Source organism: Protopterus annectens, chromosome 7.part0 (assembly GCF_019279795.1).
Source record: "Protopterus annectens isolate FY-2018-M chromosome 7.part0, PAN1.0, whole genome shotgun sequence".
NCBI classification, from domain to species: Eukaryota; Metazoa; Chordata; order Ceratodontiformes; family Protopteridae; genus Protopterus; species Protopterus annectens.
The window spans coordinates 1,936,119,824-1,936,146,264 of NC_056739.1; the positions used below are offsets into that span (position 1 = coordinate 1,936,119,824).

General features: G+C 37.0%; 1 protein-coding gene across 3 annotated transcripts in view; it reads left to right on the forward strand.

The window, feature by feature from the left end:
• Nucleotides 1–26,441, forward strand: part of SV2B (synaptic vesicle glycoprotein 2B) — a 1,975,281-nt gene that overhangs the window by 1,571,522 nt on the left and 377,318 nt on the right. For all 3 annotated transcript variants that reach the window (XM_044078366.1, XM_044078367.1, XM_044078368.1), the window contains one exon: nucleotides 4,476–4,609. In XM_044078366.1, the coding sequence (XP_043934301.1) occupies nucleotides 4,476–4,609 (134 nt within the window). The remainder of the gene's footprint in view (nucleotides 1–4,475; nucleotides 4,610–26,441) is intronic.

The window sequence follows — 26,441 nt, forward strand, 5'->3', positions numbered from 1 at the left end:
AATGACCATCTAACTATGGTAAGAAAGGGTACTCAGGTTATTACATGGCTAGGCTTGTAAAGGCCCTAGGGCCATTAGCCCTGGTTAATGCACTTTTGCAGAAAGGGACTATATAGGAATGGATGGATACATGTGAATAAGCCTTGTTAGTGACCAAAACTAATGTAACAGTAGAAAAATACCAACATACTGTCATTCTTCTTTGTCTATCAGGCTGGTATATGACACTAAACCATATAAAATGGGCAGTACTCCATTTAATTTTAAGGTCGGCAAGGAGAAGCCCACTGTATTTACTTCCAAAGTATTGATGTAATTTGAAAGCTGAGTGTCATCATGCCTGAACTGCCAGATAAGCAGCTAGTGTAGTATGAAGAGAAAATAAACAGTCAATGGTAAGAGAAGACCAGCTATAGGTATCTGTTTTTAGCCATGAAAAGGAGGTAGCAGTAATGACTGCAGCACTGCTACAGTTATGGTTGCTATTTTAGGAGCATAATCCTTCAACATCATATTTGGGGGGGGGGGGTAGCCTGATAATGAATAAACAAGTTCCTAGCTGTAGTATGAGAAGACACAACGGCTAAGCACCCCAGGTCCATTGACTGTTCTGCATGACAAAAGCTGAACATTTGCCTGTGCTGCACAGACTCATACAAAAGAGAAATGAGAAACCAGAAATGCTTGACTACTGTTGCATTTCTATGGTATTGCCATAAAAGAATGGCCTTGAGGTGAGTACTCACTATACCCTAAATTTGCAAATAGAAAGGAAAATCTATCTGCATGATAAGAAATCCTTCTGCATAGGTCTAGAGTAATAATCATAATACTTCTTAAGTTACATGCAAGAATGTCATATGCCATAGACACAATAAATGAGGGACACTTACAGACTATGAACAAGACATTACTGTTTCATAAACGTTGTGTGCTGGCCTAGAACCAACAAGCAAATTGAAGATTTAGGAAAAACCTGCATTGGATGTAAATATTATTCAATATACACCACCACTACAAGTTTTCTTACTCTTTGGGGAATACTTATCAATGCAACACCAGTGTATTGACATTTAGCAGGGAAACTTATGGACTCACTGTTTTTGACTGCTTTGGATGCTCACTTTTATCAGGCACATGTTATCTGCATGGACTCTCTACTTCTGAAATGACTGATGGAATCCTCTGGACAGGGTTCACAGGAAATGGCTTTCTAGTACAAAGTTTCAAAACGGTTACCTAAAATCAAGTATTAGCATAAGATTTGTAACTGTTACATGCCACAAGACACTAAATTCAAGTCATAGTGGCTTTGCAGTATAGTAAACCAATCTTGCATATACACTATTACTTGCATATATATGACTGTAGTGCCTTCAGCCTATATTGCCGACTTTAAGCCCATTCATAATATTAATAACTTTATTCTGATAAAAAAGAATGCACAGTGAATGCCGACTGCCTGCAAAGTTTCTTTAGTAAATTCTGAAGTATGCTGGAGGGAAAAAAAAATATTAAATGGATGCATTTTGTTAGTTGAAAGATTGAATTGGGTAGTACCTCAAAATGCACAACAGTTTGAAGATGCTATAGTGATCTGTTTTAATTGTACTGAATTATGAGCATTTGGTTGTTTAAAGAACCTGACCTCTCTTTTTTTAAGTACACTCACTAATTTGACATTGCACTGTCTTACTGCATCTCAAGCACTGCTGAAGAAAGAAACCGTTAGCAAACAAAATGTTTTACCCATTCAAGCCTATATCACCTTTTTGTATACTTCCAGTTAACATCTCTAGCTCCTTATGGCATCCAGACCTTTCTTGGGTCTGACTTGTTATCTTAGTGACTTACCAGCTTATGACAGGCAGAAATAGAGAGGGCAAGGATTTCTTAATATAGTGACACTAAGATTGTTCATTTAGGATGTCCTGCAGTAGAAAAGCCTTGATTATTTTTTGCCTTTTAAGTTGATTTTTCAAAAAATGCTCTGGAATGCAAGGATATGTGCAGACTGTAACTAAGAGGTGCAACATTTCACACCCCATATGTGTTAATGAGTTAAATCTGTGTCAAGAAGCAACATAATGTGATTCTATAAAGCACTTTGTGGTTCTGGTGGGAAGCTGTCATGAAAGAACTGTGGCCCTGGTAGGCATAGTCAAATCTACCTAATGCGATCATTAAATGCACTTAAGGAATTCAGAAATCATATGAATGGTGTTCATTCATTTTCTTAAAAAATGCTGAAGTTATCTTTTGTGTATAAAACCCTGTTTCTAGCAAAGAGAAGTTTAGGAAGGGATATTCAGCTTAACGATCTAAGTCTGTAAGATGATGAGCAATATGTTATTCTATAGTTTGAGGTTTGAATTTCATAGTTTACAATTTCAAACTGCCTAACTTTAAGAAAATCATTTAACCAAACTGATCTTTGGGGTTAGCCTTTAAGAGAGACACTTAGATATGTCTTCCTAGTGCGATTTCCTTTTCCAAAATATAATCTAAAAGCATGTAATGTTTGTAAATTCCAGCAGATGGCAGCAAATATCTTGCACTGTTTAAACTACATATATTTTTCTGCTCATACCAAATTATTTAATGCTTTCAAGGTATGACACTTCTTATTTAACAAACTATTAAACCAAGATGTAAATGTTTACTTCTCACTAGTTTGCTCTATCCAGTGTAAAATAAACTTGTGTGCATAATTACTTTTCATACGTAAAGCTGAATTATTTGTGTCATTTTAATATTAAGCTATTTAAAGGCACAGTTTCATCCACCTTGCTCATAAAAGCAAATTCGTATATTTATAGCTTACTATACAAGGCTTCACCTTAAATATACTAATTTTTTCCACATTTTCTTAGTTATGCAAATAGATTTTGTGTAAATCTACATTTCCATTTAAAATGCAATTAAAGATTTTTGACTGTATTTTTGAGCACACTTCAGTGGGTATGTCTCTTATTTATTTATTTATTGACATGTGTTGATTAGGAAAGTCTACTGGGCTAAATGCCCATTTTTACTGAAGGCCCAGGGAGAAAAGCTCCAAAAAAATCATCTCAGTTATTTTATATGTTTACACCATTCACTGATTAGACATCCAATGATTAAGATTTTTGTACACTATGGTCCCTTTAGTACTACCATTTTTCTGCTTATTCACTTCTCAGCCTTTCGGCTAAGATCAAGTATAATAGTTTTTAAATAAAACTGTAGCACAGTTACACTAATATGAGATGATAATCCCTCACATACACACAGGCACAAAGGCAAAAACATACTTAAAAAAGCAGAGAGAAATAATTGTGGAGACCTGAGTGAAGTACATGCCCCCATGCAATATTTAAAATACACTAATTTATAACAACATTATGGACAAAGCATCATATGCAAACACATCATACACACAGATACACTAATACATGTATGCGTATGTACACCCACACGTGTGCATATGCTCACATGTGCACATTGTACTTGCAGCCATAAAGTATATCATAATTCTGTACGAACTACTCTAATGTCTTGAAAAAAACACTTCACTCTTTCATGGGCTCTACCACTCATGTACACATCTTCAGAAAAATCAAAGAGCTCCACTCAGCATGAGAAAAAAAGAACTCCAGTTGTGTAATTTAAAATGTGATTAGTACTCTTATGGATAAACTTCAGCTACACTGACCTGACTAAGGTAACTTCTAATGCACCCAAGCCAACTTATATGGATTTTTCTCGGCTACTGCTGACTTCTGATCCTCTGCTTCATCTGTAGCTGTTTGTCTCCATGGGGGTGCCATATCTTGAGGTGTCTTGGATGTGTCCATTTGCTTGGTGGGCCTTATGCATTTGGACAGGAAGATCTAATTTGCCTTTGGATTGTTAACACTTCTACACCTAGGGGAGAAGAGCAGAGAAGCAGGGATTATCTGTCCAGCTGTTATTTTTTTCTCTTAAACCCGATCTTCCATGATGCATTGGGCTGACATAACCTAGTTGGGCATGCAATGATACTGTAATGGAAATGCACTCACGTTCAGAAAGTCTCTCTCTTTGCCTGCCCAGTTGCTGGAGTGCTGACCTTTCTTATGACACCAGCATCAACACCAGTGATTGAGAACTTGGCCACATACCCACAGTGTCAACTCATACCTCCTGCCCTGGAATAGGTAAGAAGATACTGTCCCATCATTCAGCTTCCCCTCATGCCAGCTGAAAATGTTCAAGTGACCGCTCAAAGTTAGGGTGACTTGGTAGGAGCTGGGGATCCATCCCTCTATGTCACTGAGCTCTTTTATATTGATATGATAAATGATGATTCTTTACTGCACTATGTCTTGAGACAATGTTATTTTCTTGGCCCACTATTGGTTACACACTGCTTCAGCTGTATGAGCTTTGTTGCATTAAAATCTATTTTAGGAAAAAAAAAATACTAATTCCTGTTTCATTTTTAATTCATGCAGGTTGGGGATTCAGTATGGGGACTAATTACCAGTTCCACAGCTGGCGAGTATTTGTAATCATTTGTGCCCTGCCTTGCCTGTCTTCCATCATTGCACTTAAATTTATGCCTGAAAGCCCACGTTTCTTACTGGAGGTAAGACAATATTCTGTTCTTGTTTACTTGTCAGTACAGACAACTATTCCTTCCTTTATTTCATTGTTGTATTTCACTAATAGCATTCACAGTAGATTCATCGATTCAAAGATTTTCAAAGTCTAGAAGTCAAAGTCAGTCCATGGACCAGAATCACCTTACCTGAATTCACCATCATAGGGTACCTTCTGCCTCCAGGAGGGCAAAAAAAGTCAAGGCTGGGGTGAAGTCATGAATGCCCATTCATTTATCAAAATTTTCTTTAAATGTAGTCAATGATGTAGTACACTTGCTGTGTTATTGTTAATGGTAGCGCAGTCCTTTTGTAACTGAAACTCTTTAAGTGTCATTTGATGCTCAGTGAGGACTGAGTGGTTTTGGAATGTAAAAAGCATAATGCACATTGCAGACTTGCACGGATTAAGGAATACGTATTGTCATGCCCAGCTCTCTTTAAACTAAGGTGCTTATGGATTGTTATGATAAAATAATAGCCAGTATAATTGCAGCCATGCATCTAAATGTGAGCTACAGATCAAATTAGGAGTTGCTGATTATTAACTGTTAATAAACTGCTGCTTTCAACAAGTTTATTTAGACATACACACACATCCTAAGTATTATACAGCTACTTAACCCTTTTTCCAGAGGGGCTGCACTTCAGCTTAACAGAGTTGAAATTATCAGCGCTGATATTTAAACAGAGTTTGTCTCTCAGCATATGTTTGTGTGTGTGCGTGTGTGTGTGTGTGTGTGTGTGTGTGTGTGTGTGTGTGTGTGTGTGTGTGTGTGTGTGTGTGTGTGTGTGTGTGTGTAAGGACTACATTATAGCTTTATTGGCTCCAGTAATAAATACTCTCACTGAAAATTGCATTTTTCTACATCTTTTGCCAATATGGCTTCTATACAAAATTTGATCATTTATCCATGAGATAAAAAATAGCTGGTGTAAATCTGAAATACAACATAATATCAGCAGCTAAAGTGTGCTTGCTGAGGACTTGAACTTGTATTAGCATTCCACTTTGAGCTATGCTGTGTAATTAATAATGCAAGATTATGGTATACTACAAAGATACAGCTCTGCTAAGAAATGCCTGATTCCTCAGTAGTTCACATAATTAACTGTATCCAAGCTTCTGTAATCATTTTGAATATAAAGAAAACATGACATGTAAAGCTGCATAATAACAATAAAAACTTTCATAATTTCATTGCTGTTTTTTTTATTTTCCCAGTATAGCTATTAATAGCTTTATAAAACCAAGCAGGTTTTTTTTGTAAAGCAAACATCTTCCAGTTAATGAACACAGAACACAGACTTGAAGACCAAGCAACCTCTTATGTGGACTACAAGTGCTTTATTTGCCCACAATTCCATTGTGTTGTTACCTATGCCATATTCCACAGTACCAAAATGCACTTGTAACTGATTTAATCAATTCTGAGTGCAGGTGCAGAAATGAGGCTACCCGATGATTATATTTATAATGCTTAAATGTAGTTTTTCTCCCTGAGTTTCCACTGGAAATGGTTACTTCTGCTCTTTTGAAACTTTCACCCAGTTAACAGATGTAAATACATAAATAAATAAATAATTCATGCACACATTTGTGCATAAATGAAGATATGTTATGTCACATACAGCAAGGCCCTACAGCTGGAACTAGATGGAGTTATCTTTCTTACCATAATGATCTTTTAAGAAATTACCTATGGATCTGAAGTTGTCTGTGCTGCATGGGAGACAACATTTTTGGACTAATGTAAACAACAGTGGAGTGAGTCCAGCTAAGTTCAACAAAAACTTTGAAAGTGTTTACCAAGAATCATATAATAAATATATAGATCTTACGAAAATGCATCTTACACAGAAATGGATATATTTAAACTTATGTGATACACAGAAGAATGTGAAGAATATGAAGCATTATTTATAGGAATGCATGTTTTTTCAGAAAAATAAAGCCCCTGAAAGTGTAAGATGGGATAATAAGGTAGGATAGCTTAATCATCACAATAATGTTCAAGGGTGCAGTTTTAGTGCTAAAGAAGTCAAATGCATTGACTGTGATATAAATAAAGCTGGGGCAGAAGCAGTAGGCTGCCATATAATACTGGTGCAGAGACCACAACTGTATAGTTACTTCTTCAACAGGCTGGATTCACATTCTAGAAGTTAATACACAATAAATGAAATCATTGCTACACCTATGTATAGTACAGATATGCTGCAATGCTAGTATGTTCTTTTTTGTGGTTATCTTTACTTAAAACCTACACCAGCTAAGAAATGTATAGCTTATTCAGCTAAATAAGATAAAGGCATATTGCCTGTGTTTACATTTCCTTGTACTGACCCTTGTGGAGGATGGCTATAGATATTATAATGCATGAAACAGTATAGTGATTAAAGGTTTAAGCTACCCACATAGCTAACTTTTATGTTGTGTGAAATGCACAGGAGTCTCTGCCATGTTAGTAAACAGAGTGGACACATCCAAACTCTGGCTGTTTTGTGTCTGTAGTTTGTCATCAATCCTGAGGTCTGTACTAGCCAGATGAACAGAAGAGAATAAACACTCCGGTTTCAAGTACAGGTTTCACTTTCTTTGCCCATTCTATGAGCAGCGAGTTATGACTGAGTAACAAAATGTTGCAACAAGTATTTGTTATTGCTGGGCCACCAGGAAACTTGAAAAACTTTGAATCAAAATGAGCCTTTAATAAGCAAGCTAGAAAAAATGAAAAATTAAACAAGACAATCTATTTATTTATTTTACATTTGCTAATGTATTGTCTACAAAGCTAATCTGAAAAGTTAAAATGACTAATATGGCACAGTATGTGATAAAATGAGCAGTTATTTTGATAAAATAATTGACACCCAAAAGAAACCTTAATTCAACGAAACAAGCTAAAAAACAACATTTATTTTCAGATGAGCCAGCCGTCTACATTTCAAGAACAGTACTTAAACTTTGGGAACTTCATAAGAAACAAGCAACCATCATCTTTTAAATACAGTTATTAATTTGCAATGGCACCCAACACCAGTAGTGCTAGTTTCATAGGGCAATTTAGGAGAAAATTGGAGACAGTTGTTGCAAACGTTTGATCTCTTCATTATTGCAACTAGAGTAGCAGAGAAAAGTAGGGAAGTGCAGGTTGCGACTTTTCTTCATTGCATCTTTTTGTTACCATGCTGGAAATCATGCCATTGAAGTATTTAATACGTTTAAATTTATTGTTTGGCTTTTATTAAGGTCAGATGTAAGCAATATCAGGATCCTACAAAGAGCTTGCCATATAGCCATCATTTATTTTTCACTAGAAGTTAAGGATTACAAGATTTGATTTTTGCACATATGACTAAAGTGAGATCAGACTGTTTCAAGAGCTAGCTATATGATCCATTGCAATGAGACACAATTATATCTGGCATAAAAACATGGCCAAAAAGTAAACTTTATTAAACAATAAACTAACAGTAGGAAGAAGCCGTGAATGTGTCTAGAGCAGCAAAATTAGCTATTATTCAAATGAAAGAGCTAGCTGAGAATCTGAGTAAAAGTAAAATGAATTCAGAAATGGACAACATTGATTGGTCTTTTCGGTCGCCACAGCGAAATGCCGGTCCGCTAATAATTGGCAGTAGATTTTTATGGTGCAGAGTTGCCAGCCCGATGCCCAACCTTTAGCAAAAGCACACCCATTCACGTATGTCTTTTGGAAGCCACTCGACTGCGGGGAGGACAAGCAGACGCTGCACAGAAGGCACTCTAGCCGAGAATCGAACAGGAGAACCTCTTGCTGGGAGGCAACAACGCTACTGCTGTAGCATGGTTGTAGCACAATATAAAGTAAAAATGTTTCAAACCGTATGGCAGCAAAGAGAACTAGTACTTCACTTGATCACAATGATGCTGTGAAAAAAAAGGCATTCAACACAACAGACCCCACACTTCACATTGTTCAAGGTTAGGTAGCTGCATGATAAGGAGCCTGTGTTAAACAGAAAATTCAAAAATTGTGGACTTTCTTTAAAATATGCAACAACAAGAAAAAGAAACATAGGTGGGGGTTGCAAATGATTGATGCAAATAAACATGCTGGCTGTGAAGTCATGGATTGAAATGGTTCTCAGAAGGAAAAATTATCATTTATGAATTCAGTTTGATGTGTGTTGTGCATACTGTTTCTTCACAAGGGGCTAAAATTCAGCAGCAGTGTCATTATAAACATCGCATGACTGAAAAAAAAGTAACACTAAATGACAAAAGTCTTACATTTAAGCTTTATATCAGAACAAAATGTAAAGTTTTGACTGAAAGTAGATTCAAAAACTTGGTCTTGGAAGGCACTGTATCAGAATTTAAACCATAGCTACTGACTTATTCTGATAACAAGCTAACACCACTGTGTCAGAAAGAACTGTGTTACATTTATAAAAGGAAAACTTGCTATGTTTTATTTTAAATTGTGTATATTCAATAAATGTATTAGGCAAAATGGCTTGTGAGCAATTAATCATTATTAAATGATCATTTATAGTCGCAGGGCATGAAATTACCTGCTAAATGATAAGTAGTCAAGGTACTCACTTGTACTTTTGAGCAGCAAGTCACACAATCAATTTGATAGTGGCCCCATCATTGGAGAATCCGGCAGGAAGAGAGAGGAGTGAAGAGTAAGCCCTATTCTCCTCTCCCAGAGGTAGGATAGGTTCATAGGTTCATAGGTGTGTACTAGACTAATGGCCCTGGAGCCTTTACAACCCTAGCTCATAGAAGTGCCTTGGCATCATGCCGCTCGACGTTAGTTCTCAGTGCCTCTATCAAGTTGAGCCACTGGAGTGATCCCCGGGGTGAACTTTCTATTTCCCATCAACTCATCAAGATTTCTCTTGAAGACGACCAGTGAGGTGCTCTGCTTGACATGTATGGGAAATCTGTTCCGGAACATGAGCAGGTTCTGGGTTATGAACCTGTCCCTCTAGCATGTTCTGTTGACTGTGGTAATGAGGTTGAGGTCTCTGGAGCATGTGGTGTGGAGAGATTGAAATTTCTTTAGATGTAGCATTTCTAACAGAGCTGGGTCAGACAAGGCTTTGTAAGTTAAGCAGGGATTGCCTCTTAGTAGATGATATGAGACAGGAAAGAGCTGGAGTTTTTTGAGTCTGTCCATGTAGTACGTGTTTAAGGCCTAGGATCCTCTGTGTGAGGTACTTTTGTGGCCTTTCCAGCTGTTGCATGTGCCTAATGAGGTACATGCCAAATGGGGCATTGTACTCAAGGACTGGCCTAATGAGGGAAGAGTAGAGAGAGAGATGATGACCTCTTTCTTCCTGGATGTAAAACCCTTGGTAATGAGATGTGCCACGTTGAAGGACTTTCTGACCACAGTGGCAATGTGGTGGTCGAAGGAGAAATTGCTGTCAATCTGTGTCCCCAGAGCTCTTATAACGCCTTCAGTGTTCAGCGAGCTCCTATCAATGTGGTAATTAGTGGGAACTGAGTTTTTTCCAAAGGGAATGACAACACATTTTTTGGCATTAAGCTTAAGGCCATGGTTTTGACACCAGTCATTGGTCTCAGTGAGGCCTTTCTGTAGGATGTCTACATCACATGGGGAGTTAATAATGGCTCCCAGATTGCAGTCGTCTATGAACTTGGGCAGTCAGAGTCCCTCTGTGTTGGCCTGGACTTCTGAAAAAGTAGATGCCAAACAGGAGAGGACCCAGGACTGATCCCTGTGGGACTCTACTCATGACTGGTCAGCAGTCTGACTTGGAGTCCACTACTTTCACACTGTGGGTTCTATCTGTGAGCCAATTTGCAACCCACCTTGTGATATAGGGGTTGATGCCTAGTTTGGTGAGTTTATCCATAATTCCTGAGTGGGGAATGGTATCAAAGGTCTTGGCAAGATCAAGGTAGGCTGTATGAACTGCCTTGCCATCATCCACAGCTCTGGTGACTGACTCAAAGAAGTCAACCAGGATGAGCAGGCATGATCTACCTTTCACAAAACCAAATCACATGGGATCTAGAGTTTGGAGATTCTCTATATCCATGTTAATTAGGTCCATGATAATGCGCTCTATAGCCTTACCTATCAGACTTGTCTGGCTAATGGGGTTTTAATTCCCAGAGTCTGTAGTCACTCCCCCTTTGTGGAGAAAGATGCCTGTAGCAGTGCACCATTCAGTAGGGACAAAGCCTGAGGTGAGGCTGTATTTGAACAGGGCACACAGATGTGGTGACAGTTCACTTTGTAGTTCATGTAGAACACATCTAGGGATATAACCAAAAGTAGAAAAACAATGAACAATTGCACCAAAATGGCAAGCGCAGATCCCCTGGACTCGAGCAGTGAACGAATACAAAATGTAGACCTTGTTTCCTTTCGTCACACAACTTTATTGTAAAAGTGCCAGCACCACAAAACACATCTAGTTGTAATGGTTAAGCGCTTTCATCTGCAATACCAGATTTCTTCAGAACCATTTACCTCCACATACCACTTCCTTTTTAAAAAATTTTTTGGCGCCAAAAAATTCATTATTATACAATTAAAGCAAGTTACACCATTACATTTGTACATAAAATATTTCATTTTGCTTAAATAAACAACAATTATTAAAAACTACCCTAAAAACATGTATGTTCTATTTACATTTACTTATACTAAAGTGCATTTGTTTCAGTGCATAATATATTAGATTACATAGGTCTCTATTACTGTCTACCTAATATTAATTTTATATACTTGAATATTTAATATAAAAATATTTAATATAAAAATATAAAAATATATATAAATATATATATATGTGTGGGCTGATAGATTACTTTTATTCTAACGCTAAAAAGGGTTTGATACTAATGTGATCATTTATCCCCGGTGGAGATGTGGCATCTAAACAAATCTGCCACTTACTTTCCAACCAGGCCAAGTACGTTTTCCAATTGCCTCCCCTATCACTTACCTCGACCTGATCTATGATTGCAAAGTTAAATGTGTGTTCACTACCCTTTTCTATGATATGTCTGCTTAGTGCATTCTTAGAATCTCCTTTCCTAATTCTGTACAGGTGCTCATATATACGCGTTTTGAATTTCCTCTCAGTCTTTCCTATATAGTACGCACAACATTTAACACACACAGCTATATACACGATACGCTGTGTGTTACAATTACCCTTCTTAGGATATACTACAGATTTAATAATATTCTTAAGCCTAATCCTAACATTGGTATTAATATATTTACATTGACTACATGCACCACAACACATAGTACCCTTCTTACTGTTACCTATGTATACTTTTTTCTTTATCTCAATCATTCTTTTTAAATTGTTTCCAGTCTTATATACTATAGAGGGTTTCATACCAATTATATCTCCGATAGGTACAGAAGTCGAAATTAAATCCCAATGTTTCTTCAAAATTTCAATCACAATGTTGGTGTATGGATTGAACCTTATGATACATACTCTATTGTCTCGATCTGATTGAACTTTAGTACATACCGTACTACCTGTACCCAACAAGGGTACATATTTGATACCCCATTCTTTCTTGACATATGAAATAATGTTGTCCAACATATATTTTGGGTATCCTCTATCAAGGAATAATTTGGATAGAACATCCAATTCTCTATGCATAACCTCCTTAGTTGATGACATTCTGGCTACACGTATGCATTGGCCTTTCACTACATTACGGAAAATATGAGCAGGATGACAACTGCTGAAATGTATATAATCGTTGGAGAACGTAGGTTTTCTATAGATTCTAGACGCAAACCCCTGTCCTGTAGTACTAATCCAGGTATCCAAATATGCTATTCCAACTTTGTCATACTGGTAGGTGAATTTAAGAAATTCCGTGATTTTGTTAAGGTACTCTATAAACTCATGTATCTTCTCCTCCATAAAATGAACATATCGTCCAGAAACCTTGTGTATAATCCTATATATGGATAGTATACACTGGGAAATATAAACATATTCTCCCACTCGAGCATGACCAAATTAGCAAAAATGGGGGCACAAGAGGCCCCCATTGCTACTCACGAATTTGTTTGAAATATTAGCCGAATGGAAGATGTAATTGTGATCGAGGACCAGCCCCATCATATCCATGATTAAATTGATCCTATCCCAGCTACAACCTGAATATTTAGTCATACTGTTGCAAAAATATTCTAGTCCAATATGTGCAGGTATACTCGAAAATAAATCTTGCACATCCACTGTAAGGAAAATCAAATTTTCTTCCCAAACTTCCTTAGTAAGTTTGCTCAAAAAATCCCATGAGTCTTTCACTATGTGATTCACTCTAGTATATATATGTTTCATCCAATGGTCTATTGCTACCCCTAACTTAAATGTTTTAGATTTGGAGCCTGATATTATTGGCCTAAAGGGTGGATGTTCCATGTTTTTATGTATCTTAGGTATACCTATTATATTAGACAATAATGGAAATTCATTTTTAAAGAATTCGTATAATTCATTAGTTATTCTACTGTCTAATAGGTACTCCTCTATCACTAAATCAATCCTTCTATGTCCAATATTTATTTGGTTCAGGGATACTTGTTCGTAATTACCTGATTCATATAGAATCTTGTGTATTTCACTTTGATATACTTTATTTTCAAAAATCACAATCCCTCCACCCTTATCGGGCTTCATTATTCTTATCTCATCATTCATTATGAGATTTTCCAAACATTTCCTTTCTTCAGTTTTTAGATTGCCATTAGCTACGGAAGAATCAAGCCTATTATTTTGAATGTCTCTGTATAAAGTGTATAAGTCTTTGCAAACCATTTTCTCGTATAAAGCTATTTGTGCGTTCATAACGGGAATGTATGTACTTTTCTTTTTTAATTTCTTACTGTTAGTGTTTCCATTTCCCTTATTCTGACCTTCGTTAAACTGTATAGCTAGGTTTAGTCTTCTACAGAACAGTTTAACTTCCTTAATAACATCAAAAATATCAAATTTTACAGTGGGTATGAATTTCATCCCCTTACTGAACAATGTTATAATTTCCTTTGTGACCTGGACTTGTGTATAATTGTATACTTTGAACCCTTCAAAGCTGTATATACTAGGGTACCTTACTGCACTCTCCACAGGATTGCTTGCTCTAGAGCGTTGTGCCATTTCATTCTCATTATGAATATTACCTAAAGGGGAGGGGGGTGTCAACTTCTGAATATTGTTTCCATCAGGTGCTTCATCTAATGATCCAACTGTATTTTCTATTAGTGGAATCTCTTTTGCCATCTCTTTGGTGCCGGATAGAATCGCCCCCCTTGAAAATTTTCATCTTCATTCAACCTGTACTTTCTTCTTCTTCCTTTTGTTTCTACTACTTCAAATACCCCATCCCCATCATCTTCATACTGAGGCCAAATGTAAGCTCTTCCTATCCTATACATTTCTAGGTCACGCTCTATTTTATTCATTTTTCTATTGTATACATTGTGCACTTTGCTTTTTGCATTATTGAACTGTTTGGAATATAAATCATACCACTCAACAAAATTCACATCTTGTATAATAGATTCATTCAATAATTCAACTTCCTGTAAAAGAACATTAATTTTTTCTTCATTACATTTGATAAGTGCCTTCATATAGGAAAAACCAAATTCATCAAACATCTTGTTAAACATTTGCTCTATTTTTAAAATATATTTTAAACCCAGCGGTAGTTTGAAAAACCTCAAACCTTTGGGTACCACCTGTAACTGAATACATTTTTCAAGATATGCATTATCAACTTTCACACTCTTAAGTTGTATTAGTTTTTTACCCAGTGAATAAAGTCTGGTCTTGACATCATTATTTGTAACATTTTCCTCACATTCATATAGTTTCTGCCTATATTCACTTGTGTTTTTCCCCCCAAAATCATCCTCTTCAGCTAGAAACTCATTTAATACATTAGATACATTTATAACATGTTCCCGACATTCCCTTTTCTGAGTGTGTTTCAGTTTAGGGCTAGATATTTTGTCTATATTTACAGTACCTTTGTTTTTAGCATTTGCCTTCTTGGCAATAGCTGAATATGTCCGTACTGGTGCACGCTGCTGTTTAGGACGTGCCCCCAATCTGATGTTCTCACTATTAGCATGAAATAAGCTGAAATCAAATGTGAAGTCAGCTTCCATTGATATATTTCTATTGTCGTCCCTTATATCCAAATCATGTTGGTTGTTCGTTTTAATCCCTTCTCCTTGTCCGTTAGGGATATCGCTAGCATCACTGTTAATTTCCACCAACACCGCTTCCACTTGCGATGTCTCAGCATTAGTTTGTATGGTTTTGGCAGATTCGCCGCCTGCCGTTACTGCCTCAGTAAGCTTTTGCACAAGATCAAGTAGTCTGTTAACGTCTCCTTGGAGTGATGTCACTTCCGAACGGAGTGAGCAGTATTCTTCACGACTCAATGGAGTCCCAAGAGAATCCACCTCAGCCATCGCACGACTAATAACCAAAAGCAGAAAAACAATGAACAATTGCACCAAAATGGCAAGCGCAGATCCCCTGGACTCGAGCAGTGAACGAATACAAAATGTAGACCTTGTTTCCTTTCGTCACACAACTTTAATATAAAAGTGCCAGCACCAAAAAACACATCTAGTTGTAATGGTTAAGCGCTTTCATCTGCAACACCAGATTTCTTCAGAACCATTTACCTCCACGTACCACTTCCTTTTTAAAAACAATTTTGGCACCAAAAAATTCATTATTATACAATTAAAGCAAGTTTGCACCATTACATTTGTACATAAAATATTCATTTTGCTTAAATAAACAACAATTATTTAAAAACTACCCTAAAAACATGTATGTTCTATTTACATTTACTTATACTAAAGTGCATTTGTTTCAGTGCATAATATATTGGATTACATAGGTCTCTATTACTGTCTACCTAATATAAATTTTATAAACTTGAATATTAAATATAAAAATATAAAAATATATAAATATATAAATATATATAAATATGTATATATGTACTGGGCTGATAGATTACTTTTATTCTGACGCTAAAAAGGGTTTGATACTAATGTGATCATTTATCCCCGGTGGAGATGTGGCATCTAAACAAATCTGCCACTTACTTTCCAACCAGGCCAAGTACGTTTTCCAATTGCCTCCCCTATCACTTACCTCGACCTGATCTATGATTGCAAAGTTAAATGTGTGTTCTGGCCTCAGTATGAAGATGATGGGGATGGGGTATTTGAAGTAGTAGAAACAAAAGGAAGAAGAAGAAAGAACAGGTTGAATGAAGATGAAAATTTTCAAGGGGGGCGATTCTATCCGGCACCAAAGAGATGGCAAAGGAGATTCCACTAATAGAAAATACAGTTGGATCATTAGATGAAGCACCTGGTGGAAACAATATTCAGAAGTTGACACCCCCCTCCCCTTTAGGTAATATTCATAATGAGAATGAAATGGCACAACGCTCTAGTGCAAGCAATCCTGTGGAGAGTGCAGTAAGGTACCCTAGTATTCACAACTTTGAAGGGTTCAAAGTATATAATTATACACAAGTTCAGGTCACAAAGGAAATTACAACATTGTTTAGTAAGGGGATGAAATTCATTCCCACTGTAAAATTTGACATTTTTGATGTTATTAAGGAAGTTAAACTGTTCTGTAGAAGACTAAACCTAGCTATACAGTTTAACGAAGGTCAGAATAAGGGAAATGGAAACACTAACAGTAAGAAATTAAAAACGAAAAGTACATACATTCCCGTTATGAACGCACAAATAGCTTTATACGAGAAAATGGTTTGCAAAGACTTATACACTTTATACAGAGACATTCAAAATAATAGGCTTGATTCTTCCGTAGCTAATGACAATCTAAAAACTGAAGAAAGGAAATGTTTGGAAAATCTCATAATGAATGATGAGATAAGAATAATGAAGCCCGATAAGGGTGGAGGGATTGTGATTTTTGAAAATAAAGTATATCAAAGTGAAATACACAAGATTCTATATGAATCAGGTAATTACGAACAAGTATCCCTGAACCAAATAAATATTGGACATAGAAGGATTGATTTAGTGATAGAGGAGTACCTATTAGACAGTAGAATAACTAATGAATTATACGAATTCTTTAAAAATGAATTTCCATTATTGTCTAATATAATAGGTATACCTAAGATACATAAAAACATGGAACATCCACCCTTTAGGCCAATAATATCAGGCTCCAAATCTAAAACATTTAAGTTAGGGGTAGCAATAGACCATTGGATGAAACATATATATACTAGAGTGAATCACATAGTGAAAGACTCATGGGATTTTTTGAGCAAACTTACTAAGGAAGTTTGGGAAGAAAATTTGATTTTCCTTACAGTGGATGTGCAAGATTTATTTTCGAGTATACCTGCACATATTGGACTAGAATATTTTTGCAACAGTATGACTAAATATTCAGGTTGTAGCTGGGATAGGATCAATTTAATCATGGATATGATGGGGCTGGTCCTCGATCACAATTACATCTTCCATTCGGGCGAATATTTCAAACAAATTCGTGGAGTAGCAATGGGGGCCTCTTGTGCCCCCATTTTTGCTAATTTGGTCATGCTCGAGTGGGAGAATATGTTTATATTTCCCAGTGTATACTATCCATATATAGGATTATACACAAGGTTTCTGGACGATATGTTCATTTTATGGAAAGGCCCGGAGGAGAAGATACATGAGTTTATAGAGTACCTTAACAAAACCACGGAATTTCTTAAATTCACCTACCAGTATGACAAAGTTGGAATAGCATATTTGGATACCTGGATTAGTACTACAGGACAGGGGTTTGCGTCTAGAATCTATAGAAAACCTACGTTCTCCAATGATTATATACATTTCAGCAGTTGTCATCCTGCTCATATTTTCCGTAATGTAGTGAAAGGCCAATGCATACGTGTAGCCAGAATGTCATCAACTAAGGAGGTTATGCATAGAGAATTGGATGTTCTATCCAAATTATTCCTTGATAGAGGATACCCAAAATATATGTTGGACAACATTATTTCATATGTCAAGAAAGAATGGGTATCAAATATGTACCCTTGTTGGGTACAGGTAGTACGGTATGTACTAAAGTTCAATCAGATCGAGACAATAGAGTATGTATCATAAGGTTCAATCCATACACCAACATTGTGATTGAAATTTTGAAGAAACATTGGGATTTAATTTCGACTTCTGTACCTATCGGAGATATAATTGGTATGAAACCCTCTATAGTATATAAGACTGGAAACAATTTAAAAAGAATGATTGAGATAAAGAAAAAAGTATACATAGGTAACAGTAAAAAGGGTACTATGTGTTGTGGTGCATGTAGTCAATGTAAATATATTAATACCAATGTTAGGATTAGGCTTAAGAATATTATTAAATCTGTAGTATATCCTAAGAAGGGTAATTGTAACACACAGCGTATCGTGTATATAGCTGTGTGTGTTAAATGTTGTGCGTACTATATAGGAAAGACTGAGAGGAAATTCAAAACGCGTATATATGAGCACCTGTACAGAATTAGGAAAGGAGACTCTAAGAATGCATTAAGCAGACATATCATAGAAAAGGGTAGTGAACACACATTTAACTTTGCAATCATAGATCAGGTCGAGGTAAGTGATAGGGGAGGCAATTGGAAAACGTACTTGGCCTGGTTGGAAAGTAAGTGGCAGATTTGTTTAGATGCCACATCTCCACCGGGGATAAATGATCACATTAGTATCAAACCCTTTTTAGCGTTAGAATAAAAGTAATCTATCAGCCCAGTACATATATACATATTTATATATATTTATATATTTATATATTTTTATATTTTTATATTTAATATTCAAGTTTATAAAATTTATATTAGGTAGACAGTAATAGAGACCTATGTAATCCAATATATTATGCACTGAAACAAATGCACTTTAGTATAAGTAAATGTAAATAGAACATACATGTTTTTAGGGTAGTTTTTAAATAATTGTTGTTTATTTAAGCAAAATGAATATTTTATGTACAAATGTAATGGTGCAAACTTGATTTAATTGTATAATAATGAATTTTTTGGCGCCAAAATTGTTTTTAAAAAGGAAGTGGTACGTGGAGGTAAATGGTTCTGAAGAAATCTGGTGTTGCAGATGAAAGCGCTTAACCATTACAACTAGATGTGTTTTGTGGTGCTGGCACTTTTATATTAAAGTTGTGTGACGAAAGGAAACAAGGTCTACATTTTGTATTCGTTCACTGCTCGAGTCCAGGGGATCTGCGCTTGCCATTTTGGTGCAATTGCACATCTAGGGATATTGTCGGGTCCCATGGAAGTTGTATTCTTGGCCTTGGACAATGCAGCTTTAACTTGTGCTGCAGTAATGCTGGGTGCATGGCATTCCTTTGGTATTGTGAATGGTCCTTTATGGGGGAGAGAGGGGTAAAGTTGGCACTGAATCTGTCGGCCAGTATGTTGGCAATATCTGTTGGCTCAGTATAGGCGGTATCATTGTGCAGTAACTCAGAGCAAACCTGGGTATTGCCGTGGAGATTCTTGATATAACTATAGAAGGCTTTGTGGTTGTTTTTAGTGTCTGCTGCAATTCTAATTTCATAGCTGGCTTTAGAGGTTTTGATGAGGGATCTCAGCTTTTTATTGAGACTAATAAAGGAGTTTTTCTAGCCTTGGGACTTCACCTTTTTCTGCAACAGTTCCTTCCTTCTGTTGTAGAGTATATTAATGGCAGGGGACCACCAGATTGGCTTCCTTTTTTTGGAGGAGAGCATCTTGGTTCTGTTGGGTATGGCTAATTCCATGCATTTATGTACGTGTTCGTACAGTGCATTGGTGTATGATTCTGCAGTCATACATCTATTTTCCATTGACATGGGTGCCATGAAGATATCCACTTCTGTTTTTGAGAGCCCAAAATGGAAGATGTCAACAAGGAAATTTCTTATATAATGTCTCTATTTAAGGAAAGGGGATATAATTGGAAAATGATGAAGAAAATAAGAGACGAATTAAAACTAAGGAGAGGGACAGATTTATATCCATTATTAGGAATTAATAACAATGTAGTGACGGATAATGTGATTGACAGAAAGGTGATCAGGAAAGACTTAGGGAGAGCCTGTATAGTGGCATTTAGTCCCTATAGTTCAAATGTAGTCAATGCATTGAACAAATATTGGTATACAGTACTAACAAATGATTCTATGGTTGATATATTGGGGGCCAAACCGAAATTTGTATATAAAATGGCACCAAATTTGAAAAATCTGTTAGAAAAACCCATAACAGTAGAAAATATGGCAGGTGGGACCAGGAAGTCATACACAAGCAGTTGTGGTAATTGTAGTCAGTGCAATTACATAACATCGGAAAAAGTGAAAAAATTGTCAAACTATAATGGCACAAAAATATTTTTCAAAAGAGGTAACTGTGATAGTAAATTCCTGGTGTACCTTGCTTATTGTACAACTTGCACTGCTTATTACATAGGCAAAACTGAGCAAAAGTTTAAGAAAAGAATTTATGCTCACTTGTACAGTATAAAGAATGGTGATGAGAGGAACGCTTTGGCAAAGCATGTGATGCAGAAAGGTATTGAACATCAATTTAAATTTGATATCTTAGAAACAGTCCAATTCAATCCGAGAGGGGGTAATGAAAAAAACTATTTATTATATAGGGAATGTTATTGGCAGATTCTAACGGATGCCACCACTCCACCAGGACTTAATGACAGTATATCAGTTAAAAGCATATTAGAATACTGTCAATAGAGTAGAAGTTATAATGCCATTATTGCATTTGGATACATTTTTTATAGTAACATTCTTAGAATGAATGGAGTATCTGATTGTATTTAGTTGTGTTTTTAAAGAACTGTTTTTTAAGTATTGTGTGTGTATGTCACTTTAAGCAAAGGTATATGTAAAAAGGCGCCAAAAGGTAACATTATTTAAATGATAGAAAAAACTTTTTCAAACTGTTCTGATGAAGCCTACAGCTCAGTAGGTGAAAGCGCTTAACGTGAAGATTGTAATAAAATTGTGGATTTTACTTTTAATGTCCGACCTGGTTATTTAACAATTTCAGAAGAACAGTTTCTAGTTGTGCATCTTTTGGCGTTTGCAGTCACATACGCTGACATTGGCTTTTCTTCTAGAAACCAGAGAAACTACAACATTTGCTTCAGATGGGAAGGCAGGGGTTCCTTGTGAAAATGAAAATACGTAGGGAACACAAGGCTAAAGAAAAAACCCACCACTGATAGCTGCCTAAATGATGGCCCTTTTCAGTTGACCCTTGTCTCAATGGTGGAGAACAAATGGGCCAATAGTTTTGGAGGCTACTAACTGGCAAAAAAGTCATAAAGTCAATTATTCACATAGTCTTGTACCAATTAATTTGATTATTTATTAATATAGTAATTCATAGATTCACCCACTGGTCTGTTAAGCTGAACAAACAAAACTAATATGTAGAAATACTGAGAATCCTTATGTATACAAATGTGAATTCATCAAAACATGAAATGAGATAATTGAAATCCGAATGTTGAAAAATATGGTAGTGTCAAGATGGCAAGATGAAAAGAAAATGCCCAACCTCCCATCCAGATGCACTACCCAATTTATGATGAAATCCATATATCACAAGGGCTATTTTTTAAATCCAAGAAAATGAGTGCACCTAATTACTTATGCAAACAAAATGATAGGGAGATTTGACAAAACACATCTGTTAAATGAAGTATGCTTGAAAGTGTACTAATAGAATGTGAAAATGCTAAACTTGTAACTTTTAGGAGTATAGAACCTGCGCTTTGTCATTGTGCTGTCACTGAAATTCTTAAATGTACTATATTGTAGTAAAAAGGATGGAACTGTAGGATTGTTACAGCCAGGGAGCATAGTTACATCAGTTAAATTACTATATAAATGTATGTATGCACCAAATTACTAACAGCCAAAATACAGAAGTAAATGTGTACATATAGACAAGAAAGAATACCCCATACACTATGAAGAAATACAAATGTTCTCTGTAAAGTATTAAACCCAATAACTTGTCATCATATTGTTTCCTGCATACAAACCACTGCTAAAATCTGGAAAACTATTAAGGAAGCAAATAAGGTTATGGCCCGAGGGTGCTTTGAGAATATGAACTGGTCGATGTTCAGGGAGGCAGCCACAATGAATCACCAAATAGCCTGGAAGAATATACAGAATTTGTTATGGCCTACATCTCAAAATGTGTGGATGATGTGACAACTACTAAAGACATCACCATATGTGCATACCAAAAACCATGGCTGTCCAGTGAGGTGTATGAACTAATAAAGGCATGTAATGCAGTATTCAGATCTAAAGACAAGGATGCCCTAAGGGTGGCAAATCCAAACAAAGGCATAAAAGAGGCAGAGAACCTATGGAAAACAAAATTCAGTGTCACTTTAATGACCAAAGGGACTCTAGATGTCTATGGAAAGGCATACAAGCCATAACTGACTACAAACCTGCATCCACCCAGTATGAAGACAGTACAGAATTCTTAAATGAACTAAACAACTTCTTCAGCAAGTTTGACGCAGACAACAAAACTGTGACAAAAACTGTGACAAATAAACTACCTGTTGATCAGTATGAAGAAGTGCTATGCCTCAGCACAGTTGATGTAATGAAAACTTTGAGACAAATTAACCCAAGGAAACAGCTGGTCTGGATAACATTTTGGGTAGGGTTCTCATGGCCTGTGCTGCACAGCTGGCATCGGTACTCACAGGCATTTTCAGTACATCACTGTGACTGGTCATCGTACCAAGATGCTTTAAGAATATGACTATCATTCCCTTACCCAAGAAACCACAACCAGAAAGTCTGAATGATTATTGTCAAGTTGCTCTAACACTGACAGTAATGAAGTGCTTTGAGCAGCTGATCAAGGACCACATCTCAGCAAGCATACTTGCAACACTAGATATATCGCAGTTTGCCTACAGGTCAAACCGCTGCACAGCGGATGCCATCTCTTTAGCACTTTATGAAGTCTTGACTCACTTGGAAAATAAAGACTGTTATGGCAGGATGTTATTTATCAACTTCAGTTCCACCTTTAATACTGTGATCCCCAAGAACCAGTGATGAAACTAATCCAACTGGGCATCAACACCCCCTTGTGCAACTGGATACTAGACTTTCTCACACACAGACCCCAAAAGGTTTGTGTGGGAAATAATAGCTCTAAAAGCATAATTCTGAACATGGTGTACCACAAGGGTGTGTTCTGAGTCCTCTACTATTCACCTTGCTTACACATGATTGTGTAGCCAGATATGAATCCAACAGAATTATCAAGTTCACAGATGACACCACAGTCATAGGTCTTGTCAGGAATGGTGTGGAAACAGCATATAGGAGTGAAGTGGAACATCTGCTAGGTTGGTGTGACAGCAACAATCTGGCACTGAACATCAGCAAGGCCAAGGAACTGATTATGGACTTTAGGAGGTCTCAGGGAGCACATTAACCTATGGGAATCAAGGGAGTAGCAGTAGAAAGAGTCAAGAGCAATAAGTTCCTGGATATACACATAGCAGAGGACCTGCCTTGGTCAGTGCACACCAGCCACACTGTCAAAAAAGCTTAGCAATGTTTGTACTTCCAGTCCATTCTCCAAGCCTTCTATAGAGGAACCATCGACAACATACTGACAAACAACATCACTGTATGGTACGGGAACTTTAATGCTTCAGATCACAAGCTCTCTGGAGAGTAGTAACAGTAGCAGAAATAATCATTGGCTCTCCACAGGCATCCTTAGATGATATCTCAATGTATTAGAAGAGCTAGAAAGATAATAAATGACCATACTCACATTGCTTCTGGTATGTTCTTCCACCTTTCGTCAGGTAGATGTTACCACAGCATGCAGTGAAAGACTTACAGACTATAGACTGTATCTCTCTAGCCTTCTTTAAGAGGAAGCTGGATGACTGGATGGGACACAGAAAATACACCCTTGGGATCCCACCTGTGTTCCTGCTGGACAGGGGAAAAAGGTGCTGACTTTGAGGGAACATGAGCGAAACTCTGGGCCAATAGCCTAGTATCATCCTATGAACCTATGAACCTATGTGGGATTTTTACACCTCTCTAAAACATGCTGAGTGCTTTCCCCTCAAAATTACCCAAGCCTGGACAGCAGACAGACTGCAGATGGTGCCTGCTGGGAGAGGAGTTGTGCAGAACAACTGCTTTGGGAGCCAGCCGTGCTGCTCATTATCCTCTAGATAGGGGAAGCATGTCAGGGCTAGTGGTGTGACTCTGTAAGAAGTGTCTCAAGTGATTTGGTCATTTTCACTAATGTTACCAAAAGATGAGTATGAGTATTTAACTGTGATAAGTGGACTGAGGACCCCACCTACTCCGGTGTATGCCAGGGACTTATGCTAACAGTGGGAAGGCTCTATGTGCCCTTATTGGCCAGTGTGTACCCACCATAAAGCCCAGCAGCCCTGGATCAATAAACTACTGGCTGGCTGATGACCAGTTGCCCAGCTTGGCTTTATCTGTGATAACTGTGTTCAGAGAAAGCTGGATATAAAATCAATCAATGCACAAAACATGAAGTAAGAATGAGTGTACTCAGTATAGGTTAACTAGAGAATGCAGCTTGGAAGTGGATGACATGATGGCAAGAAGGAGGCTGGGCATCCTATGTATCCTGAATCAAAGATGGAAGAGTAGTGCAGCAAAGCCACTTGGCTTGGGATCCAGAATCTACAACTCAGGAAGAGAACAGACTGGAAATGGTGTGAGAATTGTGATGAGGAAAAGGTTTCAGAAGGCAGTGAGGGATGCCCTTGGAGTTAATGACTGACTCATTATAATCAGATCCCAGCTAAATGATAGGGCAGTATTCATAATCTCAGCCTAAGCCCTACAGCAGGATTGTGATAGTGAGGAAAAAAGTGTATTCAGATAGCAGATGTAGGATCTTACAGATAAAGCAGGACAACATGAGTTGGTATTGATAATGGGGACCTAAATGCACATATTGGGACAAAGAGAACTCATTATAGGGACAGTCTGGGTCTACATGGGTGGAGTAACAGGAATAATGAAAGGAATGCTATTCTAGACTTCTTTCTGGCAAATGGCTTGATGGTGGCCAACACATAGTTCAGCAAAAGAGGCAGCTGCAAGAGGAGGAAGTAAGGCAAGAACTTCAGCAAAGGATAGGGGGAATGGAATGCAAAACAGAAGGCACATGGAATGAAACTGAGTATAGATAAGACTGTTGTAATGGCAGCAAATGGGAAAAATCAGAAGAAGCTGAGAACTGAGATAGAAGGGAAAATATTAGAACAAGTTAATAGCTTCAAGGATCTGAGAGGAGTGGTTGAGGAGAATGGAAGTCTGAATGAGAAGGTCAAAGCCAGAATCAGAAGAGTTGCAGCCAATTGGCACAGAGTGTCGGTATAGTGCATGACAGAGAATGCCAAGGAAGCTGAAAAGTAAGGTGCACAAAACAGAGGTGCAATCAGTACTACTGTGTGGTATAGAAACTTGGGCAGTAAAGGCAGAGCAGTTGGCGATGCTAGATGTGATGGAGATGAAGTGTCTGAGATGATGGTAGGATGCACACTATTGAATAGACAAAGAAATGAGGACATCAGAGCAGAAGCTTAAGTAGTGGTAATTGCACAGAAGGTCAAAGGTCAAAGAGAACAGAGTGCAGTGGTTCAAGAACATCTGTAGGGAAGCAAAAGACAATCTAGTAAACAAGATTTGGGACAGAAAGAAGGCAAGAGGAAATGAGGGCACCCAGCAAAGAGATGGATGGATTGTGGGAGAGAAGACCTGCAGCACTCAGTCAAGACTGTAGAAGAAGGTAGGAGAGTGGCATTGAATAGGCAGAGATGGCAACAAATGAGGTGACAGCCCAACCCTCTTTAGAAAATAGGGAAGAGGGGGTTGGTGATGATGATGATGATGATACATGCATAGCTGTGGGCTTGTGTATGATGAAATATCTTGTACTTTACATTTAGGAACAATTTTCTTTGCCAAGTTCCTTAATCCTTCCCCCGAATATATTTTGTACATCAGAGAAGCCAGATGATCACCAAATATTCATCTTTTTTCTTTTTATTTTCATGTTAATGTTCTCCACTGACTTCATTATGCTACATTATTTGTCTAAATTTCTAATACATTGGGAATTAGATATTTTGTGAAAGGGTCTGCGAGTGGTTTTCTTGCTTGGTTTGTAGTTTATTTATGCTTTTAGAATTTTGTTTTATTAATTTAGATATGTCCAGCTTTCCAATAATGTTGTTTTCTGGCTGGCTGTGTGACAAATTATAGTCTATTTATCAAAATATGCCAGAAAACATGGGTCTTCTAAACAAAAATGTCTTTAATAAACAAAAGACACTTTCTAGAAGTATTAAATAACACTGAGGAAGGGACACTCCTGAAAGCTTTGTTTTCTGTTTTAGAAATAAAGTGAGTTTTATATCTCATTTCATTTTTGGATGTCATATTGGCTCTGAATAGAGAATATTAAAACCGTGCTTATTTTGTGGAGTCAATAAATCTGTTGATTTTAGCAGCCTTATTGTGAGTTGAGTTTATCGAGTGGTGGTGGTTTTTGGACTGGTTTTGCTGTTTTGGGATTCACTTTCCAGAAGAAAGACAGTAAAGTTACTTCACTCTTAGATAAAACAAAATAATACAGTGG